General features: G+C 33.2%; 1 protein-coding gene across 4 annotated transcripts in view; it reads right to left on the bottom strand.

Moving 5' to 3' along the window:
- Positions 1 to 20,534, bottom strand: part of RAPGEF6 (Rap guanine nucleotide exchange factor 6) — a 152,130-nt gene that overhangs the window by 92,627 nt on the left and 38,969 nt on the right. For all 4 annotated transcript variants that reach the window (XM_015598101.2, XM_015598099.2, XM_015598100.2 and 1 more), the window contains exon 6: positions 5,974 to 6,117. In XM_015598101.2, the coding sequence (XP_015453587.1) occupies positions 5,974 to 6,117 (144 nt within the window). The remainder of the gene's footprint in view (positions 1 to 5,973; positions 6,118 to 20,534) is intronic.

Below are 20,534 nucleotides of genomic sequence, written 5' to 3'. Positions count from 1 at the left end.
TAATATTCTATATATTTTTACATTTCTATAATGAGCATTTTGTTTCACAATTTTTTAAAATTTTGCTCTAGGCAGGCACCTGTCCTACTTTGATTACAATACCAACCCTTTGCTTTTTCTCTGTCCATTTGTGGACTCGTGACCCTCTAACTAGGTACATGAACCTATCTACATTCTCCATTATTTTCCAGAAGACAAATGAGAAGCAGAATTCTAGATGTTAAACTCTCATGAATAAAAAAAAAAAAAGTCCTCTTCTGTTTTTAAGGTACAAAGAACCATAACAAACACACCTGCCCAGGCACTCTGAGTTGTAAACAGGGTGACAGGAAACAATATTGAAAAGCTGCAGACTCTCAGAGGTAGGCTCCAAATTTCTCAGTAGCTATCTGGTCAGCACTGTCTTCCATACAAATAAAATTAATAAAGGCTCCGCATACACAGAAGTGACAGAAGATTATTTATTCACTCATCCTTTCATTCTACAAGTATTTACCAAACATGAAATGTAATTGAAAACAATCAGGATCAATCAAGTCCACAAATACAAAATAAAGTTCACAATGTTGACATTTTCTTCATCAATCAGTGACTATGACTTATACAGCCTAAACTAGAAATTCTGATAGAAGATGCAACGGGAATGCTTACACCTCTTCCATTTTGACTAGAATATTTGAATTATTTGCTCACTGGCACTCTGCTATGGGCTGAATATTTGTGTCCCCCGCTCCCCAACTGTATGTTGAAATTTTAATCTCCAAAGTGACGGTGTCAGGAGGTGGGGCCTTTGGGAGGTTGAGTCATGAGGGCCCTGGGACATTTAAAATAAAAAGTTTGAGCTACATTTCTAACATCTGTAATTTACTTAAAATTAATACATGTATTACTAGGAAAAATATTTTATGTTCATTACAAATACTATTCACAAAAATTCTCAGAAATTTAAAATGGTACCAGTACATATGAACTCTACTATTTTCTTCCCATATCTTGGAGACTGTTTTTGCAATCTACGCTTTAAGACACTTGGGTTAAACTACTGGCTTTGCTAACTACTATCAGAAAGGTCTTCGAATCAATAATTCCAAAACCAGTCATACTCTGTCATTTAATTGGCTTCTAGCCACTCATTGTATATGGCAAAGCAACTCATTCAGAGACTTTCATACACATTTTGTAACTACTTCATCTTGTAACGTTGGGCAAAGAAATTACCTTCTTCAAAATGAGCTACTGTGATTCTATGCTATAAAAACTGAAGCGGGGGTGGGGGGAACTGGCTGATGTTTGGCTGTTCTAACTTCAAGCCAGCTTGACTTTATTTTTCCTATTTTTAATCTCCCTTTGTTCTGATTCTTTAGCTTATTTGTTTTCAGTTATCTTAATATAGTTACATATTTTGGTAAACACATCTTATATCCAGGTATAGAATAAATAATAAAGTATTTTGTAAGCATTAGGAGCAAAGATATTTTTTGAGCATTTACAATAGTGACAACAGAAAGAGAAGCTGCTGACATTACTGAAAGTTTTTCAGGGCACCAAACACTAGGCAGAGCCTTTTATATAGTTTTTCTCATTTAATCCTTTCACAAATCTATAGGTTAAATATTAAAACAGACATAGAAAGGTTATACAACTTGCCCAAAATGACACATGAACATAAGCTGATATAAGACCAGGCATTCTTTTTCTCTTTTGACAGGCAAAGCTCTGAGGATATAATGATGATGGTTCACATTTTCAAGGCATGGCATTGTGATGGAAGACAGACATTTGTATAAACGACTACAATGTAGTGAAATAAATAGTCACAGATATATATATGGGATATTATGAGAATGCAGATAAGTGTACCTAACCCTTCCCCAAGGGAAAGTCATGGAATCCTCCCATGATGATGTGTAATTGAGTCTTGAAGATGATAAGGATTTGCCAAGACGAAGAATAAAAGGGCATTCTAAGCAAAAAAAAAAAAAAAATGGTATAAATATGTCCCGAGATGGATGTGTTAAGTAACTTTATTGTGGTAATCACTTTGTAATGTATATGTATATCAAATCATCATGTTCTAGTCTTTAAACTTATATAATGATACATGTCAACTATATCTCAATAAAACTGAAACAAAATTTTAAAAACATGATTTCTTTAAGGATTAGCATATTTGTTTAGCATGGCTGAAAGGCAGGAAATATGCAGAAAAAAAGAGAAAAGCTGGAGAGGCTGACAAAGTCGAGACCTATGCTGTCCAACATGGTGGCTACTGGCCACATGTGGTTACTTTCATGTAAATTATTTAAAATTAAAAGTTTAAATTAAAATCCTCAGTGATACTAGCCACATTTGAAGTGTTCAACAGCCATGTGTGGCTAGTTACTGCCAATTTGGAAAGCATGGTTATAAAACATTTCATTATTGGCGAAAGTTCTACTAGACAGAACTGGTCTAGACCATGAAGGTCTGAGAAGCTAGACCATTGGAATTCCTCTGATAGATGGTGATAAAACATGAAAAGATCTGAATTTAAAAGAAGTGATGTTGTTATAGCTTCATTTAGGGCTGAAAGAGGTAAAACGAACAGGCTAATGAATAGACTAAAGGGATAGAGAGGAAGATGTATGGAATAAGGCTAGCAGTAGGGAAACCAGAGAGAAGAGAAAAACAAATCTTAAAGTCAGATAAACAAAATGTCAAGTAGGTATCTTTTAAGGAAGAGACTACGAAACACTACGATTTTTAAAAAATTTCCAAATCTCTCAAAATGAAAAAACACTGCTTTACAATGAAAGTTGGCTGGGAAGTATGAGAGATTGCTATTACAACTGTTCCGGAAAGAATGGCAATGGACACTAAGGGAATGACATGGGGAAATTGAGTGGAGGGCACACATTTTGAAACATTTGAGAAGAAGAACCTACAGACATTACTGACTGTGAATGTGCACATGTTCCAAGTATGTCAGCAATCATCTGCTATTACCATCCTCATTTTCAGATATAAAGCAACCAAAAAAGAGGCAGATCTGCTATTACCATCCTCATTTTCAGATATAAAGCAACCAAAGCGCAAAGGGTTTAAATGAAATGTCCCTATCATACAGTTAGTGAAGGAAGGATTCAAGATAAATGGCTCATCGAAATACTAGACTATTTCCACTTTAATAACCTATCCAACTCATCAAATATTGCTCCCTATCACTTTTTGGCTGTTTCTAAATATCATATACACCCTCCTCAAAGATCAAATCTCTGAAATCACTGAGAAATTTGGAGACATTTAAATTTGTTGCAAGCTCTGATACAATACCCTAACGAGTTTCAAAAATTACTTTATAGAGGCACCCTTTTTTATATTAAAATAAAAATTTTCACTTTAAGATTATGGTTCTCCTCTTTATGCAAAGCAATGTATACAAAACCATGAAAATATTTCATAAGTGTAAACCATCTTTTTCAACTGTTCTGAGCATTTGGTTAGAAAATAAAAACACATGCAAAAATCTTTAATATTTACAAAACCTTGCAGATTGTGTGCTATTATGATAAAACAACAGCAACAAAATCTTCTGACATCTTTAAGAATTTTTTATCTTTGGCACTCTAGCAAGAAAAAGTTCATAATGGTTTGCAAATGAAAAAAAGAAAATGTCAAATTTCCACTGCAGTCTAAAAAAAAGGAATGACTCCTGATCTTTCTCCGACAGTAGAACAAAAGAAATAAAGAACCTTGTAGGAGCTATAAAACTAATTTTCTACCGGATGCTTAATTAATTACTGGATTCTCAATTAATACTAATTAAGATTTTTTGCTACAAAGTGTTCTTATCCAGACCAACTACCAATATGCAGGAATTTGGCCAGATGCATAGGTTTTACATAATTGGTGCAATTAATTAGAAATGAAAACCTCTTAATAATGCATTTTCTAAGTCGCCTGAAATATATGCCTCTTAGGAAATAAAACAACCCTATTACTTCAAGAAATAGCAAATGTCGGAACATGATCAAAAACCTTGCTATAACCCAGTCCCATGGTTAATAAATCAGTTTTATCTAAACTGAATCAACTTAGCTCTTCCCTTTCCATGATCTGCCAAATTCCTGACAGTACTTATTAGGATAACCATCTAAAACTAGCCAATATAAGCCTTTACATGCAAAAATGCCACACTTAAAGTTATCAAATAGAAAGAATCCCAAGCAATGGGCCTACAGCTCTTTCTGGTGTACTCAGGAAACGTGCATATCCCTATGAGGACAACTTTCAGGACACATGAGGGCTAAAAGTAAATGACTCATAAGCACTAGCCACAGTTACCAAGAGAAAATATGGAATCTGTCTAAGCTTTGTGACATAACACCAAAAAAATTTAAGAAAACATACTAAAGTTGCAACTAGAATAAGCAAATCATCAAAGCACACACACGAACTATGCATAGACTCTAACTCATACAAGGAGAAAAGAACAAAATAATTATTTTAATTTAGCAGTTCTATTTCTTAGATTCTTTTCTAAAGAAAAAAAGATATGGTCATATATAACCAAAGACACTTAGCACCTTATTTTTTTTTTAATTATTTTTTTATAAAGTAATTTTTTAATTTAAAGCTATAAAAATATAAATGACCAAATACTGGGAACTGAGTAAATAAATTTCAGCAATTATTATAATAGAGTACCATGACACTATTAAGAATAGTGTTGTAAAAAATGAATCCATTTAATAACATTCAAAGATGTTCAGTTACAAGATTTAAAAAATTACAGGACATATCATATATTTAAGTTTTAAAAAGTCAAAAAGCTTACATATCTTTTTATATGATAAAAGCTTTATCCAAGAATATAGAAAATGTCATCAATGGTTAAATAACTGGGTTGTGTACTAACTTTTAATTTTTCAAAAACAGTCACATATTACTTGTGTAATAAGGCAAAACGTATTAGCTTAATTAGTGATGGGAAAATTTATTATAAAAAAGAAATTAAATAAGAACAGAAAATGAACTTTGTGTGGCTCTGATTGTCATAAAAACTTTTGGTACTATAGTTTGCTGTCAGATGTAGAATGTGCTGTGTTAGTGAAATTAGGCAAATGAGACTAAATCCTTTGAGCTGCCTAAAATTTAACACTTATTCTAGTACAAACTATTCTCTAAATAATTCCTTGTTCTCAATATGGAGTAAGTACATTTCTGTTTCTGACGAGCAAAAGAACAAATCATATCCTCAGGAATTTTGCTGCAGTCAATCTCTAGACTGTTTTTATATTCTGGGGGATCATGACTCCTTTGAAAACTGATAAATCCACCTGGATTTATTCTTTCTTGGATTATCCTTACTTCTTGATTCAACTAGCTTTTGTCTAAAATGAAGTTATCTACAGTTACAAAACTGAAGACTTCTGGAGAAACAGCTTATGCTCCTTCTGGTATTCCACAAGTTAATTAGTTCATCTGCTTCTTTGTCAATATTTGCATGTGAAAATACACCTTTAACACTTGTGTATGTTTCTCCAATAACACACATTATATGCATATTTGTCCCCACACCTCAAGGGCAGAAATGACATATTTTTATTTTTTTTGTATGCCTTAAAGCATTATCACAAAAAAAGCTTCAGTGAGTTTACTACCTGAATTTTCAGGACTCTAATCTATATTCCATTCAAGCAATAAAAAAGCAAGAAAATCCACAAATGTGTTTAAAAATGTATGGTAAGAATTTTTTTAGTTTTACATTATTTAAGCAGAAAAGAAAAACAAAAGAAAAACAAAACTCTCACTGGTAAGGGTATTTCTACCTGACTCGACCAAGCAGAATTTAAAAAAATTATATAAATATCTTTACCAGCCCCAAACTTTTACACAGAGCCCAAAGTGTTGACAGCGCCAAAATATATGTCAATTAAAAATACTGATATAAAAATTAAGGAAGATCAATGAAACGCTCCTAAATGTACTCACAGAAAGATAGCTGTTAATGTCCACATCATCAGTAATGGTTTGGCGCTCTCCTTTATGGTTAATTTTCCGAAACCTCCGTCGAGACTGTCTGGCAGGAATTTCTCTTTGTAGAATAGTATCTTCATTATCTTTGGAATTCTCTACCTGAAACACATGTTCACATTCCTGGTTAAACATCCAATTTTTCCATATTACTGACAGTCTATGGAGTCTTAACAAGCTCATAAGGAGGCTTCATTTACTTCTTGCAAGAAACTTTCTCAAGAAAACAGTCTGTATAATGTTCAAGATTAAAGGTGACGTTATTATAAAGATCTGGAGACCACAATTTCCTTCCAGGAAATAGACTCTCTTGCTCACATAAACATATATCCTCTAAGTAAAGTCACTTACCAGAAAAAGAGGCTGTTAAGTACACCTACGCATTCAATAATTATAACTTCTGAGCTAGTTCAATTACAAATTGCCAGATCATACGCACATTTAGCAAACAATCAAGGTTACGATTTTGGTGAATTGGATAGTAAAACAAAAATGCTTTATCCATTATTCTTTGGTGTCCATCTCAATGTATGACTATAGCCAAAGTAAGGCTGGCATCTTTTAAGAAGGGACAATGAGCACTTATTAAAGGCTTAAAATGGGTCAGCTATGCATACACATCATACTATTTAGTTCACACAACAACCCTATAAGCAGGTATTGCTATCACTAGCTTACAATTTAAATAAGATCCAAAAAGATTAGTTAACAGTGATATTTATTGAAGGTGAGCGGGAATATAGGCCTGTCTCCAAAACTCATGCTGCTGACAGAAGACCACACTGCCTAATTACAAACTAAACCATAATTTTAAAAACTCAATTTTACAAAAGACATGTTCTAAAATATAATTAATCTCACACCCAATAAATAACATATAATTTCAGTTTTCCCTCACAACTATTTTCCTGCTAATGTCCTATCTTCTGCTAACATAAAAAATTCCTTAGTCATCCAAGTGTGAAATTTCAACATTTCTAACTCCCCTGCTTGTCTTCCAAATCTTATCTTCAACCATTTCTTAGAACTTGTCATTCTTTTTTTATAAATCACTCTCACAATGCCCTTTCTTTTATTCCTATTACTACTAACACTTATTCAAGTTTTTTAATCACTTCAGTCCTGAAATACAGCAATAGGTGATTCTGCTGCTTCAGACACGTTCCTCTCTAACTCCATCCGGCTCTTTCAGATAAATCACCTAGATAAATCATCATTACATCAGGTCTCTCGTTTGAAAGGCCACGATGGACCACTAAGTTATCAAATAAAATTTAAACTATTACATTTGACAGTCAAAGTCACATACACTTCAACCCCAAAACAGTTTTATCACTTTATCTCATACGTTGTAAGCCTGGAAAAACTGCTCCTTTATCTTCTTCACAAAATCCCTCTCACATAAAAGCTCTAATGAGATATGTAAAATTTCCTGATGATTTCTCAGAAAGAGTTGATGTCTAAGCTGTTCTGCTTCAGTTATGAGAGTTCAAGAGTAAGTAGCGGCCAAGTCAACATGATTATTCATAGGTCTTTATATGTAAGTAATGTATATTCTGTCTAAGTAACTTATTTCCTCAATTTGTATTAGCCAACCCATTCTATCTTCACATGCTGAAACACTACCAATCATTTAAGACACATCTCAATTGCCATCTATTCCATAACCACAAGAGACATTCCTTTCCTCAGACATGACAAGTTCACTGCATGTGCACAACCTAGAATTCTCAGAAACAGGAAACGCTCCCTACTGCCTGCAGGTCTTTGCATATGCTGCTGTAACTTCTGCCTAAAAGCCCACTCCTCTTTTGAATATCTTGGCCTCCTACACAAACTTCACGATCCAGTTCAAATAACTCCTCTGTCTCAGGAAGGTGCTACTTTTTCTATAGCACTAAGCATACTGACCATAATTATTAGATAGGGTTATCTCATTAACCAGCTAAGGGCCTGCATTATGTCGCATGTCTGCTCATTTAACATTCAAGAAGTGTGCCAAAATGGGCATTATATTCTTTCTCCTCAAATATGTTAGATCCCTGGAAATATGTATAAGTATTCGAGAAATATACAGGAAGGCAGAATGTGACTGAACATCACTCTTCTCACTCTTCTGAAAGGTAAAATCCAGAAGAGACAGGGAACTGATTTCTACTCAACAACTACAGAATTTTGTGTAGGTAGCGAATACATGCTTCCTCCTTGTAATTCAATGTCCTCTTCCAAAAACTGATGAGAGAACACTGTGTTTCCTGAACCATTACACAAGCCATGTACCAGAAATGGTAAGTTATATCATTTAAGGCTCACAATGACCCTATTACATAGCTACTCTTTCAATAGATGGTAGAGTTTCACAAAACTTAAATTATTCAAACAACTGGGTTAGGTCTCAAAACCCAAGTGTGACTAAAAAGTTCATCTCCTTCATACTGCCCTATCGAGGGATAAATCAGATTATCTACTTTAGGTGAAATTCCCATTTCATATGATTCTTAGATCTTTTATTATTCACCACTTAGTAAGCAAAGCAGAGATTTAAACAATAAAGGCTTTTCAAAATATAACAGTAAATTAAATTTAGGAGTTTCTAAGCCTCAAAATTTTGGGAAAAGTATCAAATGAAAAGCAAAACTGAGCAATGTATAAACGATTAAAGCTCCATCTGAAAAGAAGCAAAATATGAGATTAAAAAAAAAAACTTTGCAAACACATACTGAATGTGAAATGGCACAAAAGTAAGGAAGCCAAAGACCAAGAATGAAGTGAAACCAATACCAGGACGTAGTCTACCAACAAAGCCCCCAAACTACCAGATGATTTTTCCACTGTGGAGAGACTAGACCCTTCACTTTGAGAGTTGTAGGAGCATGGGAGACAGGAAATAAAAGAGAATCCACCAAAGATAGAGAATCCATTGGAGGACTTATTCAGAAAGCTCATCCAAATATCTATACCCTCATTGTAAGGGGTGAGCAAGGTATAAGCCCACCCTGCAGAAGGAGACAGGAAGAAAACTTGCTTGGCACTGAGAGAACAGCAGGGAAAAAGCAATCAAACAAAAAACGTTTAACCTGAGAATTCAAAATATAAGCCATCCCTCATGCAGGTCTGCAGTTTGAATTCATAATACCTTAAAGACATAAGTAAACTTAAAGAAGTTCAGGACTAATAATGAACATGTGCAACTGGCAAAAACAAATCTAAAACTTCTTTGCAAGAATGCAACTTTAACCCAAACCTCAAAAAATTCCCACGTCTAAAGTTCAAGACATATAAACTCATGTACAAACATATCAAAAAAACCCCAACTATAAAAAAAAAAATTATGTGAGCAAATAAGACATGATGAGCAATTATGGACAGAAAAAAAACAGAATCATACTTGCAAACATTCTAATACATTGGAAGTACGAGAACATACAAAGCAATAAAACAACAACAACAAAAACTTCAAACAAACAAACAAAAAACCTTGAAAACAAGCAGGAGATTGTAAACAGCAACCAAGCAGGTAAGGACTGACCAGAACAACAACAAAAAAAACTGCTCCCCAAATGCCCTTCCCTTCCTCCCCACTGCCAGGCTAGCAAGCAATAACAAGCACTAGCAGTCTCCATTTGGGAGAGAGAGGAGAATACTAAGAGAGATCTTGTCTGAAACACAAAAGCACAGGGAAGGCCTAAAACTGAGGGTGGAACACAAGTGTTTAGGAAAATGTTCCAACAAATCAGTCCCAATCCTAACCTCGAAGTAATCTAGAGGAATTTGAAATCACTGGTGCACTGAAGGTAACCATAACAAAAAAAATCCAAATCTATTTCACTTCTAATAGAAGAGGTGTCTTCATCTCCAGGCCCAAACACTGTCGATCCTCAGTCTTTATTGCTATACACACAATATCTAGCATTAAATCCAAAATAATGTCTCACATAAAAATATAAAAGGGGAAGAAAAACATCAACAATCCACTGCCGAGAGGAAGCAATCAAGAGAGCAAATCATAAAAATTAGAGATGATTCTGGATGCTGAAGCATCACAAGATTTAAAGCAACTAAGATTAATACAGTAAAGACTCAGTAGGAAAGGGGGACTATGATAGATGAAGAATTTCAGCAGACATAAGGAAAACATTTGAGTAAAATGAAAATGTGAGAAACAAAAAATGTGGTGTAGAGATGAAGAATACCTTTGATAAGCTCATTAACAGATTCAAGCCAACTGGGTCAAGAATCAATAAACTTAAAACATAGGTCAAAGGAAATTACCCAAACTAAAAAAGAGAAAATAAAAAAGAAAGTAAAAAAAGAAAAATGAATCAAATGACATATTAAAATTTAAGTAAAAAGAGAATTAGTGAATTGGGGAGAGCCAAAAAATTAACATAGTATGTAGCACCAAGTCAAGAAGAGACAGAAAATAAAAAAGAAATCTTAAGAGATACAGAGGATAGGATGAAAAGATTTAACATATATCTAAACAAATTTCAAGAAGGTGATAATAGAAAGAGGAATGAGACAATGTCAAGAGAAAATGACTATTTTTTTGATTAAAATACCCAAAGCAGCCCAACAAATCCACAGCAGGATAATTAGAAACTACAACTATAAATTCACAATGGAATGATAAACAAAAGACTTAATACAGCCAGAGGGAAAATATAGATCAGCTATAAAGAAAGGGCAATTAGATTAATAACTGACTTCTCAAAAAACAATGGATTCCAGAAAATAGAATGTACTGACTGTGCAGAGGAAAATACATTCTTCTAAAACTGCAATCATGGCAAAGCTATCCTCAAGGAAAATGCAAAAATAAATATCTTTTCGGGCCAAAAAAAAAAAAAAAAAGAAAAAAGGAAAACAATACGCCCAGCTGAGATGTTAACCAACAAAATTTTATCTAAAAAACAACCTAAAGGGTGTACCTCAGACATAACACAACTGTTACCATAAGTAAAATCTTAGATGCAAGAAAAAAATTAAAAACAAAAAAATGCTAAATACAGGGTTAAATCTGAGTAACGACTGCATAAAACAATACAAGAAGGCAAAATTTATAGAATAAGTAAACAGAACTAAAATTCTGGACAATTACAATTATATTTGGATATAGTCACCAGCATTAAACTTGCATAAGCTTCTCTACTTATTAACTTCAGTTATTTTTAAGTAAGCATATAAAAATAGCTGGAATTAGCATAAAAAATATAGACACAATATCTAAAGGAGTGTAGTAGAGGGAGGAGTGCAAGAAGAGAATTTACTACAAAAGAGCGAAAAATAACAAGGGAGTAAAAAAAACAAAACAAATGCAAAGCACATAATGTGGTAAAAGTAACTCAAATCTGTCATTAATCATAACGAATGTAAATTCAAGTCTTTCTAGGTAAAAACAATCTTATACCAAATGCAGAAAGAGATAATAGTCCTCAAGTAACTAAGGCTCACAGAACTTGATACAAAAACAGAAGAGTACTAGAAATTAAAATTATAGGCTAACATCACACACTAAGAAATAATGAATTCAGAATCTTAAACTTGGTTATCAAATTAGGCCCAGAAAAAGATAACAAATACCTCAAGTCAAGCTTTTACTAGGAATGCAAGAGTAGTTTAATATTAAGAAAATTTATCGATGTAAGTCATATTAAGAGATCAAAGGAGAAAAAGGTATAGATTACTGTAACAAGTGCAGGAAAAAGCTTTTGATGAATTTCAGTATTCTTTGCTGAGAAAAAATTTTAACAATATTTTTTGATACTCAAAATAATCCCTTTAAGTTATTATGAACTTCTGAGAGAATCCCAAGTTTTTGATATTTCTTTGCTTTCTGACACAAGAAATCCCAGTCAAATATATCTCCCACTCCACATACATGATTTATATATGTTAACTATAATTACATATATTTAATTACCTATAATATGTATCTATACACACACACTAAACTTTAACCATACCGCCATCACTACTAAAAATAAAGACTGCTGACACTTTTCATTCTTATATCCCATGAGAAATGAACAAACAAAATACTGTCTTTTAAAGTCACCAGAAATAATAATTCTTGGTGGAATTATACCAACAATTTTATATATATTAAATTTACTTCTTTTGTCGAGATTACATTTTTTCTCCTTTTTGAATTAGTATATAAAAAAATTTAAGGCTCCAGTAGCTTTTTTTCAGGGTTTTTTTTCCCTCTAGTTCCTGTTTTATTCGATTATTAGGCACAAAACAATATACCATATTTAATGGTATTTTTCAATGGGCTCTCATTAAACTTACAAGTTAACCTAAGTAAAATTAATATCTTTATGATGGTTATTCTATATTTAAGAACATGATATCTCAATTTTTATTTTTTGAGAGTATTTAAAACTAATGTCTTTGGAAATTTAACTTTATGAAGTATTTTATGTAGTTATTGTAAATGCATTTTTCTCATTAATTGACCTATTAATGTTATAGGTCAATTTCTGATCCCCATAAAAAATGTGAGATTTTCATATGGATTGCACAAAATATTACACAAATTTGGAGACGAGTTATGTTATTTAGATAATCAAATTCATCTTGATTCAGTCTAGGAAGATTGTATTTTTCTAAGTACTGGTCCATTCCTTCTAGGTTATTAAATTTGGTGTTAAATACTTTTTCATAGTATTCTTTTATGATCCTTTGTATTTCTGCAATGTCAGTGGTAATTTCCCCTCTTTAATCCTGATTTTGTTCATTTGTGTCCTTTCTCTTTTCTCTTTAGTGAGTCTAGCGAGGGGTTTGTCAATTTTATTAACCTTCTGAAAGAACCAGCTCTTTGTTGTATTTATTTTTTCTATTGTTTTTTTGTTTTCAATTTCATTTATGTCCGCTCTAATTTTGATTATTTCTTTTCTTCTGCTGACTTTAGGCTTCATTTGTTCTTCCATTTCTAGTTTTTTAAGATGAAGCATTAGCCTGTGTATTTGGGCTCGTTCTTATTTTTGAGATAGGCCTGTAATGATGTGAACTTTCCTCTTATGACTGCTTTTGCCGTATCCCAAAAGTTTTGATATGTTGTACTATCATTATCATTCGTTTCTATCTCTTGATCTCTCTCTTCATTTCTTCTCTGACCCAGTTATTCTTCAGTAGCATGTTGTTTAATCTACATGTATTTGTGGTTCTTCCTGATTTCTTTCTGCAGTTGACCTCTAGTTTCAAAGCATTATGATCAGAGAATATGGTTGGTATGATTTCAACTGTCTTATATTTGTTGAGGCTATCTCTGTGTCCCAGTATGTGGCCAATTCTTGAGAATGTTCCATGTGCACTAGAGAAGAATGTATAAGCAGCTGTTTTGGGATGGAAGGCTCTATAAATGTCAATTATATCCAGTTGGTCTAATGTGTCATTTAAGGATGTGATTTCCTTACTGATTTTCTGTTTGAATGATCTGTCCATATTCGACAGCGGGGAATTTAGGTCCCCTACTACGACAGTGTTTTGGTCTGTTTCTCCCTTTAGTTCTGTTAGTAATTGCTTTATGTATTTTGGGGCTCCCTGATTGGGAGCATAGATATTAATAAGTATTATGTCTTCTTGGTGCATAATTCCCTTTATCATTATGAAGTGTCCCTCAGTATCTTTCTTTACCTTTTGTATTTTGAAATCTATTGCATCTGATATTAGTGCTACTACTACTGCTTTTCTCTGAATGCCATTTGCTTGAAATATCATTTTCCATCCTTTCACACTGAGTCTATATTTGTCTTTGGAGCTGAGATATATCTCCTGGAGGCAGCATATGGTTGGGTTTTGTTTTCTGATCCATTCTGCAACCCTGTGCCTTTTTATCAGTGGGTTCAGTCCATTTACATTTAGGGGATTATTGAAATATGAGGTCTTTTTATAGTCATTTTATCTTTTGCTTTCTGATAGCTTGGTGTTTCCAATGCTTCCTTGTCCTTGTGTTGCTGTTTTCTTTATTTTGGTTGGCTTTTGTGGGTTTTCTCTCTGGTTCTTGTTTTATGTTATATGCTTCAGCTGAATCTTGTGTGGTTACCATTACGAATAAGAATATATATATATACACACACATACACATACACACACAGTCGTCCATTTTCTTCTGTGCATGCCTTATCTCCATTCTCCTTTGCAAATCTGGATCTTTGAATCCTCCCCTTTTCAGTCATTGTTATCTCGATTTGTCCCTATATATGCTGAAAGTTCATTACTAACTTGCTATAGCAATTCTCTTATTGTTCAAGCTTATAATACCCTGTTCTTAGTAAGGGTTGCACTCCTCTGCTTCTATTTGCCTGATAGTCATTTTACTCCTAATTATGTTTTTTACTTTTCGTCATTTTGTTTTAGGTGAGCTGACCCCTTTCACTATTTCCTGTAGTGCAGGACTTGTAGTGGAGAATTCTCTCAATTTTTTTTATGTCTGGAAAGGTCTTAATTTTTCCTTCATATCTAAAGGAGAGCTTAGCTGGATACATTAATCTAGGCTGGTAGTTCCTTTCACTTAATTTGAATATTTGATTCCATTCCTTTCTGGCTTATAAGATTTCTGCTGAGAAGTCCAACAATAATCTAATGGGTCTTCTTTTATACGTTACCTTTTTCTTCTCCCTGGCTGCCCTGACAATTCTGTTTTTGTCATTGATTTTTGATAATTTTCATCCAATGTATTTTGGTGAAGGCCTTTTTGGGTTGAGATAATTGTGTGTTCTGTTGACTTCTTGAATTCAAAGCTCCAGCTCATTCCTTAGATTTGGGAAGTTATCATCCACTATTTGTTTGAAAATACTTTCTAGTCCTTGTTCCGTTATCTCTCCTTTGATAATACCCATTATTCTTGTTTCCTTTCCTCCATGTGGTCGACTCTATTTCACAAGCTTGCGATTTCATTTTTCAACTCTTGCAGTGTGTTTTTATCTCCAGAAGATCTAGTCTTTTCTTTTTGAGGGTTTCAGTCTGCTCATCTAGCTGTTTTTTCAATTCCTGAAATTGTTGATATGACTCGTTTCGGATCTGAGTTTTTTCAGAAGCACCATGTTGAATTCTGTCATTTAAGTTGCATATTTCTATGTATGTAAACTTATTTTCTGGAGATTTTTCTCTTCCTTTCTGAGATGTCTTGTCACCTTGGTTGTTCATGGTGTTTAATGGATTATTTTTCTGCCTGGGCATTAATGGAAATGTATTCTGCTTTTTTTCCCAAAAAAAAAAAAAAAATTTATTATGTAAAGGTCTCCCTTTAGCCTGCTGCAAAGAAGGCACTTTTCTTTTGGTTTCCAGTAGTTGGCGTCTAAGCCTCTTGGATCCCTGCCACATAAAGCCTTAATAATGCCTTTTTATTTTCTTAAAAACATTTAATCACGCTCGCTACCCTTAGTTTCAGTTCCTGTCAGTGTTAGCAACAGTTCTGGTAGCGTTTGCTCAGATTTTCCTGGTGACCTGTGGTGTTCGGTGTCAGTGGCTAGGGGTTGGGAACTGTGGCTCAGTCTTGGTTTTCCAACCATGGCCGGTAAAAATCAACTATTGTTTTTCTGCCGTCCCACTTTTCTGCTTTCTGACCTTTAGACTGGGCCCTGCTGCCGGCTGCATGTAACTCATAACTCTCTCAGGCAGGGCTATTCAGGGAATTCCCCACATCTTTTCTCCTCCTCCTCCTCCTCCAGTTAGCTCTGGTGGCTGCGAGAGGCAGCTTCTTTATTTCTCCCAGTCCACCGCCTGACCCCCACCTGGTGTTCTGACCTGTGGTAGGTCTTATGCGCAGATCCCACGCTTAGATGTGCTGGTGTGCACTTTGGGTGTTTTTTGCTGAGTTTTAGATGTTCAGCTTGTTGTTTCAAGGGGAGAGACCTGGGGACGTCTCTCACTCTGTCACGTTTCTCCAGACCTCCCCTGATTACATAATATTTTAGGATTTCTAAATTCATTTTAAAAATTGATCTGTAATATTGCTTTTGTGTAATGTCCTTGTTAGGATTTGCTGTCAAAATTAAACTGGTCTCTTCCATGTTTTATGTCACTTCTCAATTTAAAAAAATTAAATTGGGCTCATAAAGAAGGAAAATTATTCAATCTTTTTTATATTTACTGTTAGACTTTATGCCTTCTTCTTCAAATGTTTGCAGAAATTTGCCAGTGAAACCATGTGGGTTTGAACTTCTAAAGGATCTATAATTACAAATTCCTTTTCTAGATATTGAATTATGTAGATTTTCCATTTACATGTGTGTGTGCCTACCAGTTTGGGTAGGCTATGTTTTTCAAGAAATTTGACTATCTAAAATTTCAAAGTTATTTACTTTAAATTTCTCATAATATCCTTTAATTATTTTAATGTTCATTAGTTCCATAATAGTGTACCCTTTCTCACTTCTGACACTGGTTATGAAACATGTTTTCTTCTTGATTATTTTGACAGAAATTTATCAATTTTATTACTCTTTTCTAAGAACTTTTGCCTTTGTTGACGCTCATGTGCCACTGATTTTCCTATTTATCATTATTATTTTGGGGGTTCTAATTTGTCACTATAGTTTGCTGCTAATTTTCTGATGTGGATACTGAACTTACTGAATGTCTGGCTTTCATCTTATGAGGTTTAAATTGCTCAGCAAGAAAGGCTTACACTGAATTTCACTTTTTGATATATCATCTTCATTCAGTTCAAAATATTTTGTCATTTTCATAGTGATTCTTCTTTTACAAGCGATTTAAAGTATACTCCTGAATTTCAAAAGCTGTGTTTTTGTTCCAATTGTGTTTTTGTACTTAATTCCATGGTGATCAAAAACTACAAACTAACATTTTAAATCTTTATTTTTTTGAGATGTTTTATGTTCCAGCATACGGTGACCTTTTAAAAATATCCTGTGTATGTTTGAAAAGTAGATGTATTCTGTTGGTGATAGATGTAGTGTTCTCTATATGTCTTTGTGTGTAGATTCAAATCTTTTTCAATTTCTGGTGAATTTTCTTTGAATATAGCTTTAAATATTACTTTCCATTGAGTTTTTTTTCCCTAGGACTCCAAAATTATGAATGTTATACCTTCATTGCCTATCTTTAATTTCCACTATTTTCTCTAATACTTTTTCCCCTAACTTTGAGATATAACTGACATTTACATAACATTGTGTAAATTTAAGGTATATGATGTATTGATATGACGCACTAATATACTGCAAAATGATTACCACATCTTTAGTTAAAATCTCAATCAAGTCACGTAATTATCATTTCATTTTTATGGTGAGAATGTTTAAGATCTGTGGTTCTCAGTAACTGTGAAGTATAAAATATAGCATCTCTGACACTTTTTACTTCATTTTTAAATCATTTTCCTCACTTGGCTCTTTTCCTTCCTTTCTTCAATGTACCTTATTAAATTTTCATTCGAGTCTATTCTGCCTGGAGTGCCTTATAATTTATTTGTTTCTAAGATAATTTTTTCTTGGTCTTCGATTTCTTTACTGAGTTCATACTCTTTATTCCATTTTCTTTTTGCCCATTTTCTTGGTTTTCTTGATTCTACGTGTGTTTTTTTATATCTCAAATGCTTGACTGAATATACATAACTCTTTCTGGAGTACTATCATAGTTTGTCATCTTCATGGTTGTTTTTCTGGGTGGGAAGAAATTTCCCAGAGTTGGTGTGTAATTAATCTCACTTTCTTATATTGTAACAGCTATATATGGATTAATCTTCCCTTTTTACCTTTTTATGGTTAGAATTTTTTTTTTTTTTACAAGAGTCCTACTTTAACAGCATTCTTTTGTCAAACACTTCGAATTCCAGATAGTTTAGGATACTTTTTTCTTTTTGTTAGCTGGTGGGAGGGGTTATAAGACCTTGATATATTTTTTAAGGCAGAATCTAATTCTTTTATTTTAGCAAAGACAGCAGAGACAAAACACAGAGAAATTTGGTGGTGAGACCTTGATTTTGTGTTCACTTTTTCTTGTAGGAACCTAACTTCCCCATGTGTATTTCTTTTCTTCTTTAGCATGTAAATGCCAGAGGGAGCTTGTTTCCTTTTTACCTTTTGTCTTAACCTTGAAACTGTGCATTTGGAAGAGTACTTTTGCAAATCACTCATAATTTAAAATTACTTCCCTATAGTCCCTGTTCTGATCTCTACTCCCACCTCTCACACACAATTTTAAACTTAGTGCAAAATTGGTCTTTCTGTCAGTGTAGGTCAATTTCAGGTCCATTCGATAGCTTCCATCTTCTGTGTTTTCTACATATCTGCCTGGTTGGCCTCTGCTCACCACAAAGCCTTACTGAGGGTTGGGAGTAGAGATGGGAGTGTGAGAGCTCGTGTGTTGGGAACTGGTGGATTCTGTTTTTATTTAGAATTATTTTCAAGTTTGGGCATTCTCTGTCTTCAAGTTATATGTGCACATGGTTTTTGTGTAGATACCTTTTACTAAACCTTCTTGCAGAGTTCTGCATTGTTTTTGAAGGAAATATTGCAAAACCGATAGTTAAGTTGTTATTGTCTTTGGCTAACCAGAAAAAGTAATATTTAAAATTTAAATTAAAATAATGACCTAGTAAAATTCTGTAAAGCAATACAGATTAAAAGATCAATAATATTGTCATGGGGAAGGTCTTTCTAATAAGCATGAGTCCAAACCAAAAGTCATAAGAGGAAAAAAAACCTACAGATCAAATACCAGAAAATTTGTTTTAGGTATTAAGTTAAAAATGATAAATCTACAGCCTCTTATAAACAAAAAAACTTTCATTTATTTACAAATGTAAAGCTCATATGAATAAGAATCCACATAGAAAAATGGGCAAGAGATATGAATAATAACAAGAAAAACAAATCCCGCATAAAGCATATGAGAATCTACACAAGTTAAAACAGGGAGATTTCCATATATATATCAAGATGACTAACATATCATGTGATCGAGAAGGTGTTCAGTAACAGGCATTCCTAATCACCAGTGGTGTTATCCAAATTTGTACAAATACATACATAATAAAACCATTTGACAGAACTTATCAAAATAGTAAATATGTACTTGTAAACATATATACACTCAGATCAAGCATTTTTATGAATTCTAAATAATTTCATGTAAAAAACACACAGATATACCAAAGATTTATACTGGTACAAAATGTTAAATACATTTTTGTGTTTCAAAAGACAAAATAATAGTGAATAACTAAAAAAATAAAAAACAAAATAAAAAAAAAATTAAGATTCACCAATATGATGAAATGACAATAAAATCCTTCAGAAATCTCAGAAATAATCTTTATCATTTTGGGTTATTTTCTCTTATAACTCATAAAGCATTTTAAACTATGCTGATCATTAATAAAATGCAATTTTTGAATTTAAATATTACCAACCATAAATATGTATACAAATATGCAAATGACTTGATGTCATTTTTGGTAATTTAAAAAATTTTATGTATACACATGCATAGTTTTTGAAACATTTGAGTATAAATTGAATAGAATGTTTCTTGACTCCAAATACATCAACATGTATTTCCTAAGAACAAAGACTAGGTGTTCATAACCACAGAAGTTATCAAAATCAGAAAATTCAGTATCTAATCTTCAGTCCATAATCGAATTTCATCAATTGTGTCAACGTCATTTATAGTTATGCCTTCCTCTCCCTCCAATACTTAATAAAAAATTAAGCATTGCATTTAGCTACATTTTTTCTCTTTTAATCTGTGTATTTCCTGACAATGGAATATTTTAAGAGTACAGGCCAGTCAATTTCTAGAATGTCTTTGTTTTGTCTGATAATTCCTAAGGATTAGATTCAGGTATCCATGTCTGACAGGACTGTATCACAGAGGTGATGTTTTATCCTTCTCATTTAATCAGATCAGGAGTAGTAAAATATCAGTTTGTGTCTATATTGATGGTGGTAGCAATGATTTTTGTTACAGTGGGTGTCCTCCATGTTTCCCCATCAGAAATTTGATACTTTTCCCTTCATGAAGTTTGTGGAGAGATAACTCTGAGACTATAAGTGTTCTGTTTCTCATTAAACATTAGCCACAAGTTTTACCATTCATTAATGCTTTTCTAGCTTAACCAGTCCTTCCATATTTATTAGCTGGCATTCAGCTATCAGGAAAAACTTTCCTTTTCCCTTCCCCTTTCCCTCCTCCTATCAGTAGGACTTACAAATTCTTATACATGGGGGTACACTAATTACTATAATTTCTTATTTGGATTCCCAAATTGTCCCAGATTGGCCAACATAAATTTCTTCAATCTGAAGTTTCCTCTGTCCTTTTGCCTTGTCTCTCCAATTCTCAGATAGTTCCTTATTTTACAGGGTAGGTAATGGAAATATTTTATATTTTGTTAGGGAGGTAGGTTATAAGGGATATGCACTTGTAAACTTAATGTACACTTAAACTGTATGTATATGTGTATGTTAATACTCTAGCTAATAGTGCTTTCTATGATGTTATGGGCAAACAATTCTTAAACTATTTTATGTGTAAGTAAATAT

Source organism: Pteropus alecto, unplaced genomic scaffold, assembly GCF_000325575.1.
Source record: "Pteropus alecto unplaced genomic scaffold, ASM32557v1 scaffold78, whole genome shotgun sequence".
NCBI classification, from domain to species: Eukaryota; Metazoa; Chordata; class Mammalia; order Chiroptera; family Pteropodidae; genus Pteropus; species Pteropus alecto.
Note: the sequence above shows the minus strand (reverse complement) of the source record. Positions and strands in the feature narration are given on the sequence as shown.